Source organism: Portunus trituberculatus, chromosome 3 (assembly GCF_017591435.1).
Source record: "Portunus trituberculatus isolate SZX2019 chromosome 3, ASM1759143v1, whole genome shotgun sequence".
NCBI classification, from domain to species: domain Eukaryota; kingdom Metazoa; phylum Arthropoda; class Malacostraca; order Decapoda; family Portunidae; genus Portunus; species Portunus trituberculatus.
In genome coordinates, this window is record NC_059257.1 from 7,990,255 (window position 1) to 8,014,254 (window position 24,000).

At 37.1% G+C, this 24,000-nt stretch overlaps 2 protein-coding genes across 3 annotated transcripts in view; both read left to right on the top strand.

Moving 5' to 3' along the window:
- Positions 1 to 4,660, top strand: part of LOC123508623 (tubulin beta chain-like) — an 11,704-nt gene extending 7,044 nt beyond the window's left edge. Inside the window, exons 5-9 of the mRNA XM_045262446.1 lie at positions 342 to 509; positions 1,191 to 1,330; positions 1,918 to 2,103; positions 2,780 to 2,900; positions 4,261 to 4,660. Coding sequence (XP_045118381.1) covers positions 342 to 509; positions 1,191 to 1,330; positions 1,918 to 2,103; positions 2,780 to 2,900; positions 4,261 to 4,488 — 843 coding nt within the window. The 3' untranslated portion in view covers positions 4,489 to 4,660. The remainder of the gene's footprint in view (positions 1 to 341; positions 510 to 1,190; positions 1,331 to 1,917; positions 2,104 to 2,779; positions 2,901 to 4,260) is intronic.
- A 3,232-nt stretch (positions 4,661 to 7,892) lies between these two features.
- LOC123507708 (solute carrier family 35 member F6-like) lies at positions 7,893 to 23,119 on the top strand. Of its 2 annotated transcripts, none has more exons than XM_045260855.1 (10): positions 7,893 to 8,064; positions 14,715 to 14,815; positions 15,524 to 15,606; positions 15,927 to 16,044; positions 16,663 to 16,836; positions 17,286 to 17,396; positions 17,580 to 17,735; positions 18,289 to 18,443; positions 19,264 to 19,421; positions 20,324 to 23,119. In XM_045260855.1, exons 1-10 carry the CDS (start codon positions 7,988 to 7,990, stop codon positions 20,382 to 20,384), a joined length of 1,194 nt encoding a protein of 397 aa, XP_045116790.1. In that variant the 5' UTR covers positions 7,893 to 7,987; the 3' UTR covers positions 20,385 to 23,119. The 2 variants fall into 2 exon arrangements, with proteins under 2 accessions (XP_045116790.1, XP_045116799.1); XM_045260864.1 differs by lacking the exon at positions 7,893 to 8,064 and adding an exon at positions 9,213 to 9,865.
- The last annotated feature ends 881 nt before the right edge of the window (positions 23,120 to 24,000 follow it).

Here is a 24,000-nt window from a genome sequence, read left to right on the forward strand (position 1 = left end):
GAGAGAGAGAGAGACATTTATTGCTTCACTAAACAGGAAATATAACAAAGAGAGAGAGAGAGAGAGAGAGAGAGAGAGAGAGAGAGAGAGAGAGAGAGAGAGAGAGAGATTGCTTCACTAAACAGGAAATATAACAAAGAGAGAGAGAGAGAGAGAGAGAGAGAGAGAGAGAGAGAGAGAGAGAGAGAGAGAGATTAAAATAGTGAAGACTGGCCATTTAACTTCTAACCTCCGTAGACCCTTCCTAATGTCAATAAAATCGTCTAGTCGCACCCAAACACTCATGGTAAAAATGCGTCCCAGTACTGAAGAGTTTAAAGACATGTTTCTCTTCCCCCCAGGTGTCTGATACTGTGGTGGAGCCTTACAACGCCACACTGTCCGTCCATCAGCTGGTAGAGAACACTGATGACACCTTCTGCATTGACAACGAGGCTCTCTATGACATCTGCTTCAGAACTCTCAAGCTTTCTTCGCCATCTTACGGGGATCTCAACCATCTCGTGTCTGTGAGTGGTAGTAGTAGTAGTGGTGGTGGTAGTTGTTGTTGTTGTTGTTGTAGTGGTAGTGGTGGTAGTAGTAGTTGTAGTAGTAGTAGTAGTAGTTGTTGTTATTGTTGTTGTTGTTCTTGATGTTGCAGTAGTAGTAGCAGTAGTGGTGTAGGTGGTAGTAGCAGTGGTGGTAGTGGTAGTAGAAGTAGAAATGGTAGTAATAATGTCAGAAGTAGTAGTAGTAGTAGTAGTAGTAGTAGTAGATGAAAAAATTGTCTTTCTTTTTTGTTTTTCTCAATTCTTATTCTTCTTTCGCTTCCTTCTTGTTGTTTTGTACTTGTCCTTTCTCTTTTTTTTTTTCTTTCTTTCTCCTCTTCTTCGTTTCGTTCAACTTACTCTTTCTTTTCTTCTTCGTCTTATTGCTATTCTTCCTTCTCGTTTCATTCCTTTTACTCTTTTTCTTCTTCTCGTCTTCCTATTCTTCTTTCTTCTCCTCTTTTTGTTCTTCTTACTCTTTCTCCTCTTCTTCGTCATCTTGTTATTCTTCCTCCTTCCTTCTCCTCGTTTTATTCTTCTCGCTCTTTCCTTACACCATTTTCATCTCATATTTATCCCTCCTTTATAAATCACCCTTCTATCTACATTCCATCACCCTCCCTTCAACCACCACCACCCTCACCACCACTACCACTCCCGCAGGTCACCATGTCCGGAGTCACCACATGCTTGAGGTTCCCGGGACAACTGAATGCTGACCTGCGCAAACTGGCAGTGAACATGGTGCCTTTCCCTCGTCTACACTTCTTCATGCCTGGCTTCGCTCCGCTTACTTCCAGAGGGTACGTGTGTGTGTGTGTGTGTGTGTGTGTGTGTGTGTGTGTGTGTGTGTGTGTGTGTGAATAGGAGAGCAGAAAGAGTAAGAGCGAAGAAGAGGAGAAAGAATAGTGGACAGAAAGGAACCAGGAAAAGAATAAGAAGAGAAAATGTTTCCTTTATTTTATTTTATTTTTATTTGATTGATTGATTTTTGTGTGTGTGTGAGTGTGAATAGGAGAGAACAGGGAGTAAGAATAATAAAATGAGGAAAAGGTGCAAGAATAAACGAGAGAGTAAGAACAAAACAAAGAAAAGAAAGAATAACAATAGAAAGAAAAGTGTACGTTTTTCTCTTCATTTTTTTTTTTTTTCGTTTTCTCACACTAGTACTGATCAAGACTACATTTTAACCTCTTCTTCTATGTTTATCCACATTTATTTTACTCTTACACTGACATTCACACTATTTCAACCTCTTGTCTATATTTATCCACATTTTATCACACTCCTACCAACAAACACTCAATCTTAATCTCTTCAATACCCTCTCTCGTTTTCCAACACACACACACACACACACACACAGCTGACCAACCACTTTTCCCGCCAGCTCACAAGACTATCGCGCCCTCACAGTACCAGAACTCACCCAGCAGATGTTTGACAGCAAGAACATGATGACAGCCTGTGATCCACGCCACGGCCGCTACCTCACCGTGGCTGCGATTTTCAGAGGCAAGATGTCCATGAAGGAGGTGGATGAGCAGATGCTGTCCGTGCAAAATAAGAATTCTGGGTAAGTTTTCAGTTTTGATTTGGTGAATACGTGGTTTTTAAATCGCCAGTTACTTTAAGACGTCTTTATTTGCTTTTTATTTTCTTCTATCTTTGAAATGGGGAGAAAGTGAGATATATATATTTTTTGTTGTTGTTTTTTAGAGCTAACTTTAAATTCCTGGTGATAATTTTGAGTTAATTTATCTTTTGACATGGTTCCTTAGTCACCAATCACTCTTGAATCGTCTTTATTTGTTTTTTATTTGTTCTATCCTTGAAATGATGAGAAATTGTGGAATACATTCTTTTTTAGAGCTAACTTTAAATTCCTGGTGATAATTTTGAGTTCATTTCTTTGACATGGTGAATACACGGTTCCTTAGTCACCAATCCCTCTTGACACGTCTTTATTTGTTCTTTATCCTCTTTCTATCTTTGAAATAAGGAATTATGGGTAATAGTTAGTTTTTGAGTTCATTTTTCTTTTGATTACTCGCTTCCTTTCAACAAATACTCTTGAGACATTTGTTTTATTTTTTATTTGTCTACGTTCATCTTTTTTTCTTTCTCACCTCCTTCCCTCCTTCAGGTACTTCGTTAATAATTGCTTGTTACATCTTTCTTCTTCTTCTTCTTCTTCTTCTTCTTCTTCTATGTTATTTTCCCTTTTTTTCTGACCTCCTTCCCTTCTTCAGATACTTCGTGGAGTGGATCCCCAACAACGTGAAGGTGGCGGTGTGTGACATCCCCCCCAAGGGCCTCAAGATGTCCGCCACCTTCATAGGAAACTCCACTTCCATACAGGAAATTTTCAAGGTAATATTTTGTTTTATTCTTTATTTCGTTCATTGATTTATTTCGTTCATTAATTTTCAAGGTGATATTTCGCTTTATTCTTTATTTTGTTCATTAATTTTCAAGGTAATATTTCGCTTTATCCTTTATTTCATTCATTCAAGAGATTTTTTCTGAGTAAATTAATGTTCTCTTGTCAGTTTTAATGCTATATCCATTATTCTGTGTCATTTATTTAGAAGATTTTCAAAGTCAAGTATAATCATCTCCCTTCTCGACCCAATAGTTTTGTAAGCCCGTAGAAAAGGCGAAAAACTAAGCAAAACTGAGAACATTAAAACATAATAAAATGAGGGAAGCTGCAATATACTCTCCATGTATAAGCAAAGCTACTTAATTCCATCTATCATCTCATTCATAAATTTATCTAATCTTTTAAGGCTCCCTATTGACTCATCACTAACAACATGATTACTGAGTCCCTTCCATTCATCAAACACTCTCTTACACAACCATTTCCTCACTATTTCTTTCCTAAACCTGAATTTCTCAAGTTTAAACTCATTATTTCTGGTTCTACCCTGGCTACTGATCCTAAGAACTTTACTCATGTCCCCTTTGTTGTAAACTCTATACCACTTCATTTCTTCAGTAGCATGACGTGTTTCCATATTCATTCTTCTTACTATTTAGCGATTTTATACAGCTCCAGAAACTCATGTAAGGATTGAAATAGTGAAGACTCTGGCTATTAATCTTCTGACTTCCATCGACCTTTCCTAATGTCAATAAAATCCTTTAAACATACCCAAAACTCATGAAAAAAAAAAATGCGTCCCACTACTGAAAGGGTTAAGAACTTTGCTCATGTCCCCTTTGTTGTAACCTCTTATACCACTTAAACCCTTCAATACTGAGACGCATTTTTACCTTGATTGTTTTTGTATAATAAGACGATTTTATTTACATTAGGAAGTGTCTATGGAGGTGAAAAAGATTTACCTCTTCAGTACTGGGACGCATGTTTACCTTGAGTTTTGGATATGACCATTTAATGACATTAGGAAGGGTTTATGGAGGTCAGAAGATTAATGGCCAGAGTCTTTACTATTTTAATCCCCCCACATGAGTTTCTGAAGCTGTGTAAAATCACTAAATAGTAAGAAGAATGAATATGGAAACGTGTCATGCTACTGAAGGGGTTAATAGCCAATCTTTACTAATAACCCAACATAAATTTCTGAAGCTGTATAAAACCACCAAATTGGAAACGCGGCATGGATGTGAAGGGAATTAAATACTTCTATCTGACCCAACCTAACCTAACCTAACCTAACCTAACCTTGAATACTATCATAACCCACATTATCTCCATTTCCAGCGCATTTCCGAGCAATTCACCGCTATGTTCCGGCGCAAAGCTTTCCTGCACTGGTACACTGGGGAAGGCATGGACGAGATGGAATTTACTGAGGCTGAGAGCAACATGAACGACTTGGTGAGCGAATACCAGCAGTACCAGGAGGCGTCTGCTGATGATGACGATTATGTGGACGAGGAGGGACTAGGGCCAGAGGAGGAGGCAGCGATGGAAGAACAGCCGCAATAAATACACGAATAAACTCACTCACGCACGCACACACACATGCACGTGTTTCCTATTACGTGCATATTACACATAGGTATGCATATATTCATGGTTTTTTTTGTGTATATATGCATTTTTTTTATGTAGTTTATACATATACATGGTTTTTTGAAGGCGTGTAGAGAGAGAGAGAGAGAGAGAGAGAGAGAGCAGGACAGATAGATACGTAGATAGATTAAGATAGATAGATTTACTGATTGAGAGAGAGAGAGAGAGAGAGAGAGAGAGAGAGAGAGAGACACACACACACACACACACACACACACACACACAGGTTTCGTAACTCTTCAAAGTCACACACAATCTTGCAATCACTGACAAAAACAAACAGAAAAACAGCGATTGATAAATAGAGAAACGAAAAGACGAAAACTCGATATACAATTTTCTTTTCTTTCTTTTTTTTTTTCTTAAGATAATGATTTGATATAAGTTTGTCACAACGAACCATTTTATTTTGATTTGCTTACTTTGAGTTATATAAATGGTTTGTTTTTACACGTATTTTTATTGTTATTATTTATTTATTCATTTATTTATTATTGTTATCATTATTTTACATTGTTTTTATATTCTAGTCACTCTAAAGTCATTTGTATCAAGTAAAAATCATAGTTCCTGATAAATGATATAAAAGAAAAATTGCTTTGATATATTCTTAACGATTTATTTTCTCTTTTTTTTTCATTTATTTCATTTTTTCATTCTTTTTTTCAAGTCTGTACATATTGACAAGTAAAAAACAGTAACTTGACACTGCCTTGATACTAAATTAAGTCTCGATCGAACGCCTAACTTTTGTTCTCTCGACTAGAATAGTTATCATTTTGTTAATTTACAATAAAAAAAGGGATTATCGTACGCACTGGATCTTTCACTCTCGTACCCTTCTAGTTTAATTACGATATGATTTTTGTTTTAGTTATTATTGTTGTTGTAGTTGTTGTTATTGTTGTTGTTACTGTTATTGCTATTGTTGTTATATTTGTATTTGGTGTGATAGTAGGAGTAGTATTTATGATTTTTAGTGTGTGTGTGTGTGTGTGTGTGTGTGTGTGTGTGTGTGTGTGTGTGTACCTAGTTGTAGTCTGGGCTTTACGCTCGTGTGGCCCCGTCTCCATATCTACACTTATCCAATTTTTCTTTAAAGCTATGCACTCTCGTTGCTGACACCACTTCTTCACTCAAACTGTTCCAAGTCTCAACACATCTTTGTGGGAAACTATATTTTTTAACATCTCTCAGACATCTTCCCTTCCTCAGTATTTTTTTTCTTGTGTGTGTGTGTGTGTGTGTGTGTGTGTGTGTGTGTGTTGTTTATCTATTGCCTCTGTTACTATACGGAGATCTTTTTCTTCTTTCGTTGTCGTCTTATTACCACGGCTGGAGTGTTTTGGAGGTGTTATCAGTTAAGATACCTGCCGCTATCAATATGGAGGGTGACTGACTAGCGTTGCGAAATGGTTAGGTAATGTTAGGATGGCTACTACTACTACTACTACTACTACTACTACTACTATTACTAATACTTCTTCTTCTTCTTCCTCTTGTTCTTCTTGTTCTTGTTCTTCTTGTTCTTCTTCTTCTTCTTCTTCATCATTAAAATTATCATCATCATCATCATCAGCTTCTTCTTCTTCTTCTTCTTCTTCTATTGCCACTACAACAACAACAACAACAACAACAACAACAACAACAACAACAACAACAACAACAACAACAACAACAACAACAACAACAACAACAACTACTACTACTACTACTACTACTACTACTACTACTTCTACTACTACTAAAACAACCACCACCACTACTACTACTACTACTACTACTACTACTACTACTACGACAACAACAACAACAACAACAACAACAACAACAACAACAACAACAACAACAACAACAACAACAACAACAACAACAACATGCGGCCACACAAACTTGAGTGGTGATAAGATATAATAACAGTTTTTTTGCCGACCTTGAACGAGATACAGGTCCAAATACGTGCCCAGGTACACACCAATATTATGCTAAAGTAGTTAGTTATGTACATAGAAGGAATTGAAATAGTGATAGAGAACACCCATTAACACACCTCTTGACATTCACACCTGGTCTCCTATTAACTCTATCATGTCATTCTTTCCTCACCATTCCTACATATAAACGAACTCTCCATTCATCTCTACTGTGTCTGGAAGCATGATAAGGATGTATGGAGGGTGTGTGGATGCTAGAGACGGTGTACGTGGGTCAAACAAGAGTGATATGCATGATAAAAGTGAGAGAAGTGAAGAAAAAGCATTGTTCTCTCACCTATTTAAATTTCCTCATCTCTGCTCTGTCTGGAAGCATGATAAGGATGAATAGAGGGTGTGTGGATGCTAGAGTTGGTGTACGTGGGTCAAACAAGAGTGATATGCATGATAGAGCTGAGATTAGTGAGAGAAACGCATTGATCTCTCACTTACTGCATAAATTTCCTCATCTCTACTACGTCTGGAAGCATGATAAGGATAAATAGAGGGTGTGTGGATGCTAGAGACGGTGTACGTAGGTCAAACAAGAGTGATATGCATGATAGAGCTGAGAGGAGTGAGAGAAACGCTTTGCTCTCTCACCGCGACTCTTTTCTAAGGCCCCAGAGATGACTAGTCAGGTTTCTTAGCGTTTCTCCTGCTGACAATGTAGGATTATTGTTAATCTGATAACAGAACCATAAAAAGGCGCTTAAATAACCCGTGTGACTTTAATTAGAGTATTTTGAAAGTAGTTCTAGGACACTGCAGCCAGGCTCACGTGTGGAGCTGTGAAATGCCGCGACCTTGACAGAAGAGCGTTTTAACAATGTCTGGTCTTGGTCTGATCAATCCCTCTTATCAGATGCAAGGGAGTAGAATGGTTTATAGTCTGAAGGAGATAAGCCAGCTCTTTCCCTCAGATAAGTTTATGATAAGACATTCATCTCAACTTATCCTTCCTCATTCCCCTCATTGCATTCCCCCCTTCCCGCATTTCCACTCCTGTATTTGTCAGGGTAAAACAAAGACATTGAACTTAGATTACCTCTGAGCTAGACAACATATCCGGTTGGTAATAGAACTAGTATACGACAATGAGTAAGACTAAATGACGTAACTTTTAAATGCCCGAGCTGACTTCATTACGGAGGACAGATCTCGCACTAGGACATGTGTATATACAATTAATTTTACACTATTTATGCCCTTTAACATTACAAAAATAATAAAAACAAAAATATAAAATTAATATAGTTATATGTAGAATAAAATATAGTTTGAAATGAAATAAGGAAAAAACACACGACCATGGTAGAAAATCAAGACGATCTAAAAGTCCCAAGGTTGATCAGCTGATGGGAGGATACAGGGAGGAGGGACGCTAAAGCTGGTCCATTCACATTTTTCACAATACCTCGGGTTGCAGCGGCCTCACCATGGCCTGGACCAAGAAACAGCTGGCTCTGGCCTTTATGATGGTGGTCACGGGCTCAATCAACACATTATCCACCAAGTAAGGCTGAAATAAAGCTTAAATGTGTAGGGTACAAATTCTCTTTGTCACTGTGGGGTACAAAAACATGGATATTTGCTGTATTATTTGTTTATGTATATTCCTACTTTGTATATGCATTGCTGTGGGTATTTGTGGCTCTATTAACACAAAAATCACCTAGAAATAATTAAATAGGGTGTTAATTATGAAGGGTATACATCTCCCCTCTGTCCCAGCATGAATACGTGAAGGAAAACAATTGTAGTATTATTATTTTTATTTATCTATGTGTTGTTTCTGTTTCAACGGGTGTAACTGGCATCCCTAACCTCTCAATTTATTAAGCTGTGTTAATGCGGGATATTGAAGTGATTTTGAAGTTATTAGTCATTGATATTGTTTAGCGAGGTTTTCAATAGTGTTTCTTCAGTTATTAATATAAAATCATGTCACTCTGCCTCTAGAATCGTAAAAAACAACCTTAAAAAAACTTGTATCATATTTAAAAGGCTTGTATTCTGAAACGCTCCACTCTCTCACCATGACTATTTTGTATCATTATATATCTTGTCTGCCATGAATTAGGCTGAATTTTTGTGGTGGTTTTATTGCAGCAGTGAATGGAATATGTGAAGAACTGGAATAGGCTGAATTTTGTGGTGGTTCTTTTGATAATTCTCTTTTCTCACTGCAAGGTAAACAGTGTGAGTGATTTTGAAGTTAAGCCATTAATATTGATGCCTTGTCTTGTAGGGAATGAGTAGAAATATGTCGTGGTTCTTTTGATAATTCTCTTTTGTCTTCTGCAAGATAAAAAGTGTGAGAAATTTTGAAGTTAAGCCATTAATATTGTTGCCTTTTATGTATCTTGTCTTGTAGGGAACGAGTTGATCTCTATGGTGGTTCTTTTGTACCACTGAATGAAATAGATGAAAAACTGGAATTACATTGAAATTTGTAGCATTTCTTTTGTGTATGTGAGGAAATAGCAAGCAATGATGATGAGGCAGATAGCAAGCATTACGGAAAGGTGACACTATCAGCATGCCCAAGAGAGAGAGAGAGAGGGAGAGAGAGTAATGAAGGAGGAGCCAAATTTAATCAGAGGTACTACAAACAAGAGATTAGAAGCAAACATCCCACGTCTGGCCATTCTTACAGCCACTTCACTCCTCCCTACACCACCTGCCTTGTCACTCCACTCACTCTTCTCCCTCACACTCAAACACTCTAATAATTCAGCTCGTCACATTTTTGTATAGAGAAAGAAGTAATTTTTTTTTATTTACCTTTGAGATTGTGTTGTTGTTTAAATTTGTGCGTGGCTTCAGTTAAGAGTGTTAAGTTATTAGCGTGTGTGTGCGCGTATGTGTGTGTTCTTAAGGTGTTTGTGAGAGGTAGAACACACTAACACACTGATGCTAACTCCCGACACACGCACGCACGCTCTCTAGCGAACACACACTCTACACTTACAATAAACTACACACACACATGCACACTCTCTAGCGAACACTCACACATACACACACTCTACACTTACACTAAACCACACACACACTCTAGCGAACACTCACACATACACACACTCTACACTTACACTTACCCACACACACACACACACACACACACACTCTAGCGAACACTCACACATACACACACACACTCTACATTTACTCTAAACCACACACACACACGTACACACTTTAGTGAACACACAAACGCTCGTATAGACAGACACAATGGGGTGGACAAAGAAGCAGATTCTCCTGGCTTTGATGATGGTGGTAACAGGGTCCATCAATACTCTCTCCACAAAGTAAGTCAGGTTTCTTGTTTGCTTTCTTACTCTTCCTCATTTTCTTACTCATCTGCTTTTCTCTCTCTCTCTTTCTCTCTCTCTCTCTGCATTAATTCATTCATTCACTTATATTTTCTATTTCTTCTTTCATTCATTCACTCATTCCTACTTTCTTTTTACTCTGTCTCATGTTATTTATAGGTGTTTTATTTATTCACTCATTCACTTGTTTATTCTTCCACTTCAACATTCATCTATTTCACTTTCTTCCTCTTGTCTTTATCTAAATACTTTACATTTCTCACCTCCTCCTCCTTCTCCTCCTCCTCTGCATCGTCGTCATTTTCCTCCTCTCACTTCACATATCTTTTCCTCCTTTCTGTTGCCCTTCACTCAATCCCTTTATCTTTCCTAGACTTGTGATATAAGCTTTACTGCTCTTCAATTATTTGTCTGTGTGTATTCCTGCTTACTATATGCATTGCTGTATTTATTTATTGATTGATTGATTTTTTTTTTATACCATGTGGGGTTTTCATGGGAATTTATGGTCTAAAGGGGATACTTTTTGGGGCACCTCCTATCTCAAACCCCACCCGCTAGGAAACCGTTGCCCTGAGTGAGGAAGCCCAACCTACACTCGGACTGTGGACAGGATTTGAACCCATGCGCGTGGAGACCGTTCGGACCCCAAAGCATGCATGGTTCCACTGTACCAAAAATCATATAGGAAGATTTAAATAGAGTGTTAATTATTCGTCTTTTTACTCATCATTTCTTGTTTAAGTAATCTTTCTACATATTTACTTTACATGTTTAGTTTATTTTACCTCTAGCAAGTTCGGTGATATAAGTTTTTCTCTTATTTCTATTTCTTTACCTATTCCTTATTTTTCTCCTTGTCTCTCTTATCTTATTTGTTATTTTTTCATTACTCTTCACCCAGTTTATTATATTTTTCATTTAAACAACCTCAGATTTTCTCATATTTCTGTTTCTTGACCTGTTTCTTATTTTCTCTCATCATCTCTCATCTTTTTTTTATTATTTTTCATTACTCACCTTCTTTCATTCGTCTTCCCTATAATAATTTCAGAGACAAACTTTTCTCATCTTTTTATATCCTCATTCACTTCCTATATTCTTTCCTCTCTTATCACTTCTTTTTCCTGCTTTTTTTCATTACTCTTCACCCTTATTCATTTATATTTTCTTTAACAATTTTAGTGGTGTAAACTATTCTCATTTTTCTATTTCCTCATTCACTTGTGTTCTTTCATTTCTTCACTCTTCTTTTCCTACTTCCCTTTATTCTTCACCTTCATTCTTTTATCCTCCCTATAACAACTTCAGTGATACAACTCTCTCTCTCTCTATCTCTCTCATTCTTCTATTTCCTCATTTACTTCTTATTTTCTCTTATTACTTTTCCGTTTCTCTTTACCTCATTCATTTATCATCTCTAGAGCAACTTCAATACAACTCTTTCTCATTATATTTCTTTCTCATTTTTCCTCTCTCTCTTCTCTTACTCTCCGTTTCCCTTTTCCCTTTCTCTTCTCCTACTGTCCATTTCTCTCTCCTCTTTCTTCTCTTGCTTTTGATTTTTCTTTCCTCTCTCTTCATGTCCCTTTCTTCTTTCTCTCTTCTCTTACTCTCTTTTTCTTCTCTTACTCTCTTTCCCGTACCTCTTTCTTCTCTTGTTCTTCATATCCCATTCCTCTCTCTTCTCTTACTCTATTTCCCTTTCCTCTCTCTTCTCCATTTCCCTTTCCTCTCTCTTCTCTTACCTCTCTCTTCTCTTGCTCTTCATATCCCATTTCTCTCTCTTCTCTCTCTCTACTTCCCTTTCCTTGCTCTTCTCTTATTCTCTTTCTCTCCTCTCCACACAGTTTTCACCCCCATAGCTCTTACATTGGTCCTTGATACCTTAACTTGGCTCTATATTTAGTAAGGAGGGTGTCTTAAACTCCACATGGGGTGTTTGTATCTTGGGTGTATTGATAAGGTGTTGGATTCTAGTTGGTGGAGCCAAGAGGATTGGGATGATAGAGAAGTGGTAGCAGTGTTTGTGTCTTGTGTTTGGTTAGGTTAGGCCTGCTTTTTCCCTCTTACATAAAAAAAGAGTAATTTCATAGTTGCTCTTTTCATTGTGTAGATCATAATTAAAACGCACTTACTTTGATTATAGATAAACATTTATTGCCTGGAAGTTAATTGTGTGATGAAATGAATAGAAAAAGATGGATTTCTGAAGATACAAACCAAGGAAAAGAAAGAAAATTATGAGGAAACATGTCTTAAAACACACACACACACACACACACACACACGCGTAGTGTAGTGGTTAACATGCTCAACTCAAAATCGAGAGGGCCCGGGTTTGAGTCCCAGGAAGCGGTGAGGCAAATGGGCAAAGCCTCTTAGTGTGTGGTCCCTGTTCACTAACAGTAAATAGGTATGGGATGTAAGTCGAAGGGTTGTGGCCTCGCTGTCCCGGTGTGTGGAGTGTGTGATGTGGTCTCAGTCCTACTCGAAGATCAGTCTATGAGCTCTGAGCTCACTCCGTAATGGGGAAGACTGGCTGGGAGACCAGCAGATGACTGTGGTGAATTACACATACACCAAACTCAAACACCAAACCTAACCTAATCTTATCAATCCGTCAACTTGTTTTTTCCCAGGCCAGCTCCCTCATTGCCACACATCACTCTCAACATTTCTCCACCAGTCACTGAGTCACCACATGCCCTTGGCTAATCTGTTTACCAAGGTTCAACAGATGCACTTGATATTGAAACCTCCTTTGTGAACTCTCCAGCTTTGAAGTGTGTTGCATCACTAGTTCCTTTGCTAAGAGGGTGATAGAGTGATAGAGTGACAGGGTGATAGGGGCAGGATAAGAGAGAAAGTGGGTGGTTAGAATGATGAGAATATGGGTAAATAGAGAAGGTGATAAATGTATGTTTGGAAGTTTAGTAATAGTGAAAGTGTAAGAATTAATAATGCTGATAGAAAGATGATGCCTGGGAAGATGAGAATGTAGAGAAATGAAAGAGAAACGAAAGAAATACGAAAGAAATTAAGCTGAGGAAAGGAGATAGAAAAGTGTGTTTGAATTTTTAGTAATAGTGAAAGGGTAAGAACTGATAGATTTGATAGAAAGATGATGGATGGAAAGATGAAAATATGAGTAAATGGAGGAGAAAAGAAAGAAATTAAGCAAAGGAAAGGAACTAGAAAAGTGTGTTAGTAATTTCGTAATAGAGTAAAAATGAATAATGCTGATAGAAAGATGACGGCCAGAAAGATGAGAATGTAGAGAAATGAAAGATGGATGAAAGAAATTATGCAGAGGAAAGGAAATAGAAAAAGTATGTTAGAAATTTGGTGACAGAATGTGAAAAGTAAGAATAAATAGGAGGATAGAAAGATGAAAATGTGTGTTGAATTTGTGTGGGAGAATAGAGAAGAGAGAGAGAGAGAGAGAGAGAAGCTAAGTACATGGACACTGAAAGACGATAGATAACAAGTCTAGTGACACATTTATTGTCTATTAATCTACAGTTTATTGAACCTACACACACACACACACACACACACACACACACACACACACACACACACACACACACACACACACACACACCAAAATAAAAAGAGAAACAATAGAAAAAAAAAGAATTTATGAGTACAAGAATAGAGAGAGAGAGAGAGAGAGAGAGAGAGATCACAAGTAACAAACAGCATATACAAACACCCACAAAAGACAACACTAACTAAATGAGGCAGAGGTAGTAATGATAAGCACTAGATGAGACAGAGTGCCCAGCCTGTCTCTAGATAAGGCACCTCTGATAAGACAACACCTCAGGGCTTGGTGTCCCTTAATGGTCCCTTATCTACACTGAGAGGCTGTTAAGGGTGTGATTTAACAGTCCTGATACTAAATAGGGCATTGGAAGTTGTTGTTGTTATTGTTGTTATGGTTGTGTTATGGGGTGTTACTACTACTACTGCTACTACTACTACTACTACTACTACTACTACTACTACTACTACTACTACTACTACTACTACTACTACTACTACTACTACTCCCATATTTTCTAACATTCTCATACTCTTCACATTTTCCTAACCTAACCTAACCTAACTTCATCTTACATCCATCCTTGCCATTGTCTTCACTAACATTCTATTCAACATACATATCTTTAACTACGAACTACGACTTAATACTAACCCATTCCAGATATCCCTTTTCTTTCTTGTAGTGTAAAAAAAATCACTTGGTTTTTTTTTTTAGTGTTTATTGTTGTATATTACAGTACGTACATTGCTCTTGTATTCTCAAACTCTTCTGTGCTTCATCTCCACCATTTCAGAAGGCTTTATTTAAGTGTACACAAGTTTTTAAGGTGTTTTTACAGTTCTAGAGGCAGAGTGACAAGATTTCTACACTATTAACTGGAGAAACACTCTTGAAAATCCTGGTAATCATCTCTGTGGCCTTGGAAAATTGTTGTGGTGAGAGAGAAGAGTATTTTTTAAGGTGTTTTTACAGTTCTATAGGCAGAGTGACAAGATTTCTACACTATTAACTGGGGAAACACATTTAAAAATCTCTGTGGCCTTGGAAAACAGTCGTGGTGAAAGAGAAGAACATTTTTAGCAAGTTTTCACAGTTCTAGAGGCAGAGTGACAAGATTTCTACACTATTAACTGGAAAAACACTCTTAAAAACCCTGGTAATCATCTCTGTGGCCTTGGAAAACAATCGTGGTGAGAAAACAAAGTGTTTCTGAAGTTGTGTGAATTGTGTATTGCAGTGACAGGATTAAAGATGAAATTTTTTGTGTTGCAGATGGGCAGACGAGATAGATGCAGAGAATTCAGCTGGAGAGGTGACCAAATTTGTACATCCATACTTCCAGACAGAGGGAATGTTCATCGGAGAAATATTATGTGAGTATTGAGAGTATTGAGAGAGACAGAGAGAGAGAGAGAGAGCGTATTGGTAGAAGTGCTTATAGGGAAAAAATTGTGGTAGAGAGAATGATTATAGGAGAGAGAGAGAGAGTATTGGTAGAAGGAAATGTTTATAAGAAAGATATTGTTGATGGAATGTTTACAGAGGAAATTATGAGAGTACTGTTTAATGTTTATAGGAAAGATAATGTTTGAGTATTGGTTGGTCTAAGTACTTGTGGGAAAACTTGGAACCTTGAAACTTAAGCTTGTATTTTAAGTGTTGAAGTGTTAATCCTCAGGCAAATGAAAACAAACACACAGACATACATATAAAATGCTGATTAACCATTTTTTTGTAACTTTGCCCAATTATTGAAAAGATAGTAAAAAAAGAAAGACATTATTTATTTTTTTAAACTCTACTTCATCATTCTCAAAAAAAGGGTAAAAAAGAAAAGAAGAAACTGATCGACAATTTTTTCTAACTCTACTCCATTATTAAAAAAGAAATCTATTTATTTTTTTTTTTACTCTGCTTCATCATTCTCAAAAAAAAGGAAAAGAAGAAAATGATTAACTATTTTTCTAACTGCTCCATTATTAAAAAGAAAACATTTATTTATTTATTTTTTTGCTTCATCATTCTCGAAAAAAAGGGAAAAAAAAAGGAAAAAAGAAACTATTTTTTCCAATCTTCTGCAGGTATGTTGGCTTTCTATATAATGAGGTGTATGGAGAGGAGGAAGCGACGGGAGCAGGTGGAGATGTCGCCTTCCACTACACAGGTAAGGGTAAACCACTCCACCTTGTTCTTCTAATTCACTCCCTCTTGTTCCATTATTTCCAGTGTTTTTCTTTTTTTTATATGTAGGAGAGAAGCCAGCCAAGGGTAACGAATATATAAGATAAAGTAAAAGTAAAGAGTTAGCCAAAAATTAAGGAACAAATGTCTCGATACCTCCCTCCAATTCAATCCCTTCAATCTAATACATTCTTATAATATCCTTTTCTAATATGCTAGTTACTGCTCTGGTCTATTTCATTTTACATTACTACCTTTACTAGTATTACCATTACTATTACTCATTTGTGTTCTTCCTTACAGTCGACCAAGTTTCCGAAATACATCTTCCTCCTGCCAGCGTTGTGTGACACTCTGGCCACCTCCACCATGTACCTCGGCCTCACACTCACCTACGCCAGCTCCTTCCAGATGCTAAGGGGTGAGAGAGAGAGAGAGAGAGAGAGAGATTGATTTGCTATTTCTATATTTTTTTTTATTTGATGTTTGATTTTTATTGTCTTTCTTGAATAGGGAGATAATGATAAAATGAAAGAGAGAGAGAGAGAGAGAGAAACTTCTACTTTTACTTGTCATAACACCTCAAAAACAGCCATAAAAACACTATCACAGCCCTTAAACACCCCATAAACACCACAGAACACCCAAAAACACCACAGAACACCCCAAAAACACCACAGAACACACCAAACAACACCCAATAACACCCCATAAACACCCCATAATAACTTTTTTTCTTTTAACACCACATAAACACCTAATGACAACTCGTCACCCCCATAACACCATATAACATCCCTATAACTGCTCCTGTAACACCATTTTTTTCCTCTTATAACCCCCATAACACCATTTTTCCTCTTATAACACCCATAACACCATTTTATCCTCATAACCTTCCATAACACCATTTTTCCCTCTTATAACCCCATTTTTCCTCTTATAACCCCCACAACACCATTTTTTCCCTCTTATAACCCCCATAACACCAATTTTTCCTCCTAACCTCCATAACACCATTTCTCCCCTCCCCCCGCAGGTGCCGTCATAGTGTTCACAGGCCTGCTCTCTGTTGCCTTCCTGGGCCGCAAGATTAAGTGGTTCCAGTGGCTTGGCATTCTTATCATCATTGTGGGACTTGTCATTGTTGGAGTCTCGGATATTCTCGTCCCAACCGGTGAAGGGGATTACACGACTAACAAGATTATTACTGGTGCGTTTATGCTGCTGTTTATTTTATTTATTTATTTATTTATTTTTTTTTTTTTTTATTAGTTTTGATTTTTATTTTAGTTTTGATTTTTTTTTTTTTTTTTTTTTTTTTTCCATACTGATATTTATTTGTTTTTATTTATTACTGGTGGGTTTCTTTTTTTTTTTTATTTGTTTATTAGTTTTTTTTTTTTTATCCAAGAGCATTGTTGTTAATGGTCTACATTGTTTTGTTTATTTATTTATTTATTTTTTTTTTTTGTTTCCGCTGGGGTTATTATTTGTTGTCATATTTTTTTCCTCTTTGTTTTGTCCAGTTTTTTTTTTTTTTTCTATTTTTAATTACTTCGCTGATTGCATTATCGCATTTTTTTTTTTTTTTTTCCACTCTGTTAATTTATCCTCCCTCTTCTTCACCTACCTATATTAACACTTGTCCTTCTTTTCCAGGTGACCTCCTCATCATTGCGGCCCAGGTGATCACAGCGTCCCAGATGGTGTTAGAGGAGAAGTTTGTGCTGGGCCATGATGTGCCTCCTCTCCTGGCAGTGGGCTGGGAAGGTGAGACTGACACCTGTATTCAGAATTGCCTTACTTTCTCATTCTGCAGACACAAACATGCACACAAACCTAACTTTACTTAAAATAATCTAATCTTATCTGACGTAACTTGACTCAACCTAATGTAACCTAACCTAACCTAACCTGACCTGACCTAACCTAACCCTTCCCTTTTTCCTACAGGTGTGTTCGGGTTCACCATCATGACAATTCTGATTATTCCGTTTAACTTCATCGACGGGGGAGTCTTCGCGCAGAACCCCAGTGGTACCCTAGAGGACATCCCAGACGCCTTCTACCAGATTGGCACCACCCCCCTCCTGCTGGTGCCCATTCTTGGTGAGTGCCATGGTTTTAAGACATCCCTTAATTTTGGCTAACTCTCATACCTGCAAGGGGACTGGCAACTAAGTGGGCCTTTTTTTATTTTCCATTTTTAACCCCTTCAGTACCATGATGTGTTTCCATATTCATTCTGCTTACTATTTGGTGATTTTATTCAGCTTCAGAAGCTCATGTGAGGGATTGAAGTAGTGTAGACTGTGGCCATTAATCCTCTGACCTCCATAGACCCTTGGTAATGTCAATAAAATGGTCTAATCTGGTTATTAATTGGCAATTTTATACAGCTTTAGAAACTCATGTGGGGATTAAAATAGTAAAGACTCCAGCCATTAATCTTTTGACTTCTATAGATCCTTAGTAATGTCAATAAAATGGTCTAATCGTACACAAAACTCATGGTAAAAATGTGTCCCAGTATTGAAGGGGTTGAAATAGTGAAGACTGGCCATTAATGTTTTTTTATTTTGTTTTATGCCCTTGGCCAGTTTTTCCCTCTTACATAATAGAAAAAAAAAGAAAGACAAGCAACAAATGGTCTCTCCATCAGGTAACATCTTCAGTATTGCGTTCTTCAACTTTGCCGGCGTGAGTGTGACCAAGGAACTGTCAGCCACCACTAGGATGGTCCTGGATTCTGTCAGGACGTTGGTGGTGTGGATCTTCTCTCTCATCATCACCTGGCAGGAGTTCCAGTACCTGCAGGTGAGTTGTGCGTGTTTGTGAGAGTGACAGCGTAGGATTTTGTTTGTATTCTTTAGTTTTTTACGGCATTTAAGACTTTTAAGGTGTTTTTTAGGGCACATCTTTTTTTTATTTGTTTTTTTTTTTTTATTTATACCATGTGGGCTTTTCACGGGAATTTATGGGCTAAAGGGTTTATGGTTTATGGTACCTCCTATCTCAAAGCCCACCTGCTAGGAAACTGTTGTCCCGAGTGAGGAAGCCCAACCTACACTTGGACCGTGGACAGGATTCGAACCCATGCGCTTGGAGACCCCTCGGACCCCAAAGCACGCATGGTTCCGCTGTACCACAGTGGTCACGTTTGGACAGTTTAGGGCAGTGGTTCTTAACCTTTTTACTACCACACCCTCTCTAGAAATGTGTCCTTCCCTCCACACTCCCTCCTTGCATCTATGAATACAGTTCCTTCCCAGATTTTAAAGAGAAAGGCATTACTTATGCATTTTTCATAAACTCTCATTATTTGACCATACTCTCTTTTTTCCAAGGCTTCATATCCCTGTGGAAATTACCAATGCCTCCCCTAGGGTGGTGTGCCCCCCAGGTTAACAGCCACTGGTTTAGGGTGTTAGGATTTTTTTTGTGTATTTTTGTTTTGTTTTTTGTTGATTTATTGTATGATTGTATGTATGATTCCAAGTGTGTTTGTGTTCATGTGCTTGTAGGGTGTTGACATAATCGAACCCAGCTGCAATCAACCAGAAATAACCTAACCTAATCTAACTTAATCAGACCTAACCTAACCTAATCCTAACTTAACTTAATCTGACCTCCACAGCCGGTTGGTTTTGTGGTGCTCATATTGGGGATGATGCTGTACAACGACATCATCATCCTGCCATTCTGCCGTTCGAGAGGGTGGATCAGCCAGACAGAGACACCCGATGACACAGAGCCCGTCATCGCGGCATCGTCCTCCTCCGCCTCCTCCGCCAGGTATGAAAATGTCATCTTAGGTTTTGTTATTTTTCTTCCGGTGAATAAAAAATGTTACTTAAGGTTTATTTTTCTGTGTCTATTATTTGTCTTGAAGTTTTTCATTTTTAACTCCTTCAATACCATAATGCATTTCCCTATTCATTCTGGTTACTGGTTAGTGATTTTATACAGCTTCAGAAACTCGTGTAGGGATTAAAATAGTGACGACTGTGGCCATTAATCTTCTGACCTCCATAAACCCTTCCTAATGTCAATAAAATCGTGTAATCGTACCCAAACTCAAAGTAGAAATGTGTTCCAGTACTGAAGGAGTTAAAATAGTGACGATTGTGGCCATTAATCTTCTGACCTCCATAAACCCTTCCTAATGTCAATAAAATCGTCTAATCGTACTCAAAACTCAAGGTAGAAATGTGTTCCAGTATTGAAGGGGTTAACTTGTTTTTCTGTTTCATCTGTCTGTTATTTGTCTGTTTTTCCAGTTCTTAATTTATTTTCTGTATGTGAAAATTATTTGTTATTTTTATGCTGTTTTTCTGTCTATTGATCAATTAGAAATGTTTTGTTAATTTTTTTTAAGGCTTTTTTCTGTCTATATGTCCATTTTCTGTCTCTGGTCTTCATTTCCTCCACCTCCTATGCACTACTCCCTCTATCTATCTATCTATCTATCTATAGTCAGGCTAACCTATACATTACACTTCACCATCTGTATCTATTTAGTACACCACCTATCTATCTATTTATCTATCTGTCTGTCTGTCTGTCTGTCTGTCTATAACAAAAGATATAGCCAGTCTTACCTATACAGTCTATCTCTTACTTATACAGTCTAGCTCCTAGTAACACAGTCTATCTCTTACTGACAGTCTACTTTTTATCCTTCTACCCCATCACAGGATTGTTGAGGCGGACAAGAGGGGCATTGACAACCAAGGCAGCACAGTGGAGGTGATGTGAGGAGCAGCGTGTGACAGCTAGAGGCTTAAGACAGGTGTGTGTGTGTGTGTGTGTGTAGGGAAGGTTCGAACGTCACTGGAAGCAATAGAACATGGATTGATTTGCTACAGTTGGGATTTTTTAACAGGTGTGATTTAGAAAGCCATATATGTGATGAGTAACTGTCAGGTGTGCACAGGTAGAAGGTTAAAGGCTGAAATCTGACTTGTTTTCATAATTTTTCAGCCTGATTTGGTTTCTCGTGTTGAATTTTAAGATGTTGAGAAGTGTGTGAATTGAAACAGGTGTGTGTGTGTGTGTAGGGAAGGTACAAGCGTGACTGGAAGGAATAGAACATGAAGATTGATTCGTTACAGCTGGGATTTTTTAACAGGTGTGATTGAAAAAGCTATACATATGATTAAGTGTCAGATGTGTATAGGTGGAAGGTTCAAGATTGAAATTTGCCTTTTTTTTTTCATAATTCTTCAACTAATTTAGCTTTTTGTGTTGAATTTAAGATGTTGAAAAATATGTGAATTATTTTTTCCTTGTGTTGTGGCTCAGTGTTTTTTTTTTTTTTTTTTTTTTTTTATATATAATAATAAGGGGGAAAACTGGCTAAGGGCAACAAAGGATATAAAAAAAAGAAGGCCCACTTGATTGCCAGTTCCCATGCAGGTCAGAGAGTCAGCCATAAGAAAGGGACAGATGCCCTGAAACCTCCATCTTGTTGGTTTGTGAGAGCACTGGCCAGGTTTAGCAGTGTTGTGTGAATTGAGTTGCACATTAGTTACAGGAACAGCCTTTTTCAGAATGAGGTTTATTGGATTAAAATTAAGCTTACTGATATTTGGATGTTATTGGAATGCATATCAGGGTTTTTTAAGTGCATTGAGTTTATTTGTCTCTAACTTATCTATTCAAAAACTCACTTCCTTTATCAGATTGAAGATTATTGAATAGAAATTAAGCTTACTGATATTTGGAGCTTATTGGAATGCATATCAGGTTTACTTAAGTGTGTTGAGAGTGTCAGAATGCAGATTTATTTGTCTCTCTTACTTACCTATTCAAAAACACACTGGCCTTACAAGAATGAGGTTTATTGGAATGGAAAATTAAGCTTACTGATATTTGAGGCTTAAAGGAATGCATATCAGGTTTATTTTAGTGCGTTGGGTCTGTCAGAATGCAGGTTTATTTGTCTCTTCTACTTATGTATACACTAAGCTGGCAATCCCACACACACATACACACACACAGACACATTTCTTTCACACTCATCCTACCAGTTAGAAGGAACAATTTTGTGAACCATCCTATCACACACACACACACACACACACACACACACACACACACACACACACACACACACACACACACACATACCAATTGAACTTATGAAACAGGTTTATTGAAGAATGTAAAGACTGGAGGAGCTGTTTTCATACTCATACTCATTCCTTATCCATATTTCCAGTTGTGTCTTTATTTTGTCACATGTCTCATACTGTTCCTATACTTAAGTCTTCATTTATTGGCCTGTTGCTCTGGTGAAGTGAGGCGAGGCAGAATATTAAGGTTGTGTTCATTCGATCCTCTTTTACTCTTCCTAATCTTCAAGTGTGATATGTTGTTGTTTTTATATTTCTATTATATTTTTGGTGCTGGTGTATTGGTTATGGAGATGCTACAGTACACCTTTCTAAAACACCTAATGATGGTCTTTACACTCTCACACTGATAGAACACACTTATATTGCTACAGAACACTTGCTCACACACACAGAACACTTACACACACCCTTATTACATCACATACACTCCCATAACCTCCAACACACTTGTAACATCACACAACACTAACACACACCCTTATTACATCACATACACTCACTCACACACACCCAACACACTCATAACATTATATAATATTACATCAATCTCACTATTACATCACATTATCACAGCATAACATTGACAACATACATTCAACGTACACCCTCAAAATACACACACTCTTATTGTGGCATAGATTAACACACTCATTCCTAACTCGTCCTTATTGAGTTATCTGCATATCATTCACTGGACATTATTGATAAAGTGAATATTGAGTCATATTTTTGTGTTTATTTTTTTATATGCATTTTTCAGTTAGTCAGTTCATGAAATTCTTATTAATTGTTAAGAAATAGGTTATGAAATTTATATTTGATTATTGCTTCTTTTTTTTTCTATATTTTTGGAGATCAGAGAATTCATTGTGAGAAAATAATGAAATGATGAAAATTAGAATAAGGTGAATATTGTATGTAATTATTAGTGAGAAACTTAAAAAAGAATATATTTTATTAGATGCCTGCCATTTGAAATACTATAAAGATAATAATAATAATGATATAATAAAACAAAGTAAGAATAACTCAACAAATTATCATAATCAAGAAAAAACACAACAAAACTGCTTATATATCAGAACAGCAGTGGTTCTTCACCTTTGTACTACCACGCTCTCTCTCACAATTTGTCCCTCCCTCCACGCCTTCCTTCCATCCATCAATACTATGCCCTCCCAGATTATAAAGAAAAAGGGGACATTTCTGCATTTTCCATAAACTTCCCATTACTTCACCATGCTGTTGTTACGAGAGGGATGAATGTAGAGAAATTTCTGCTTTTTCCCAAGGACTCCCATCCACCAGTTTAACGCCTTCAGTACTGGAATGCAACTTTACCATGAGTTTTAAGTACAATTAGACAATTTTATTTACATTAGGAAGGGTCTATAGAGGTCGGAAGATTAATGGCTAGTCTTCACTTTTTTTTTAATCCCTTTCATAAGTTTCTGAAGCTGTTTAATATCTCCAAATAGTAACGACATTAGATAATTTTATTGTCATTAGGAAGGGTCTATGGAGGTCAGAAGATTAATGGCCAAGTATTTACTATTTTATTCCCCACATAAGTTTCTGAAGCTGTATGAAATCGAATAGTAAGCAGAATGAATATGGAAATGTGTCATGGTACTGAAGAGATAAAGAACCACTGCACTCAAATTTTTTTTTTCCCATACTCTCCTTTTACCAACACCTAACCTAACCTAACCTATTCTATCTTATCCTATCCTATCCTAACCTAATTTAACCCAACCCAACCCAACCCAGCTTAGCCCTGCCCAGCCCAGCCCTCCAATCACTGTGTCTAGAGGCTTTCCCCCACACACAGTCAGGTACAAAGCAAGCTACACAGAGGCAAGATGTAAGATGTATTATAATCGTGTGTCATGTGCTTTCCAGAGCTATTTTTTCATCATAGTACAGTATATTTATTTTTCCGAGAGATGCTTCTAAGATATTTGTATACTCCGCCTGTACAGTTTGAATGCCTCTCCGTGGAAGTGAACTCAAGTATTTTGTCTATATATTGTGTTTCTGATGTAATATAGTTTTGGGCATTGCCATTATTATTATTATTATTATTATTATTATTATTATTATTATTACTGTTGAATGTTTGTAATAAGTACGACAGATATTTATGATCGTAAAATACATAAGCTTAAGAGTTATAGATGTAGATGATATATGTAATAACTTTTTATGCATACTATTTTAATAAAACATTACGA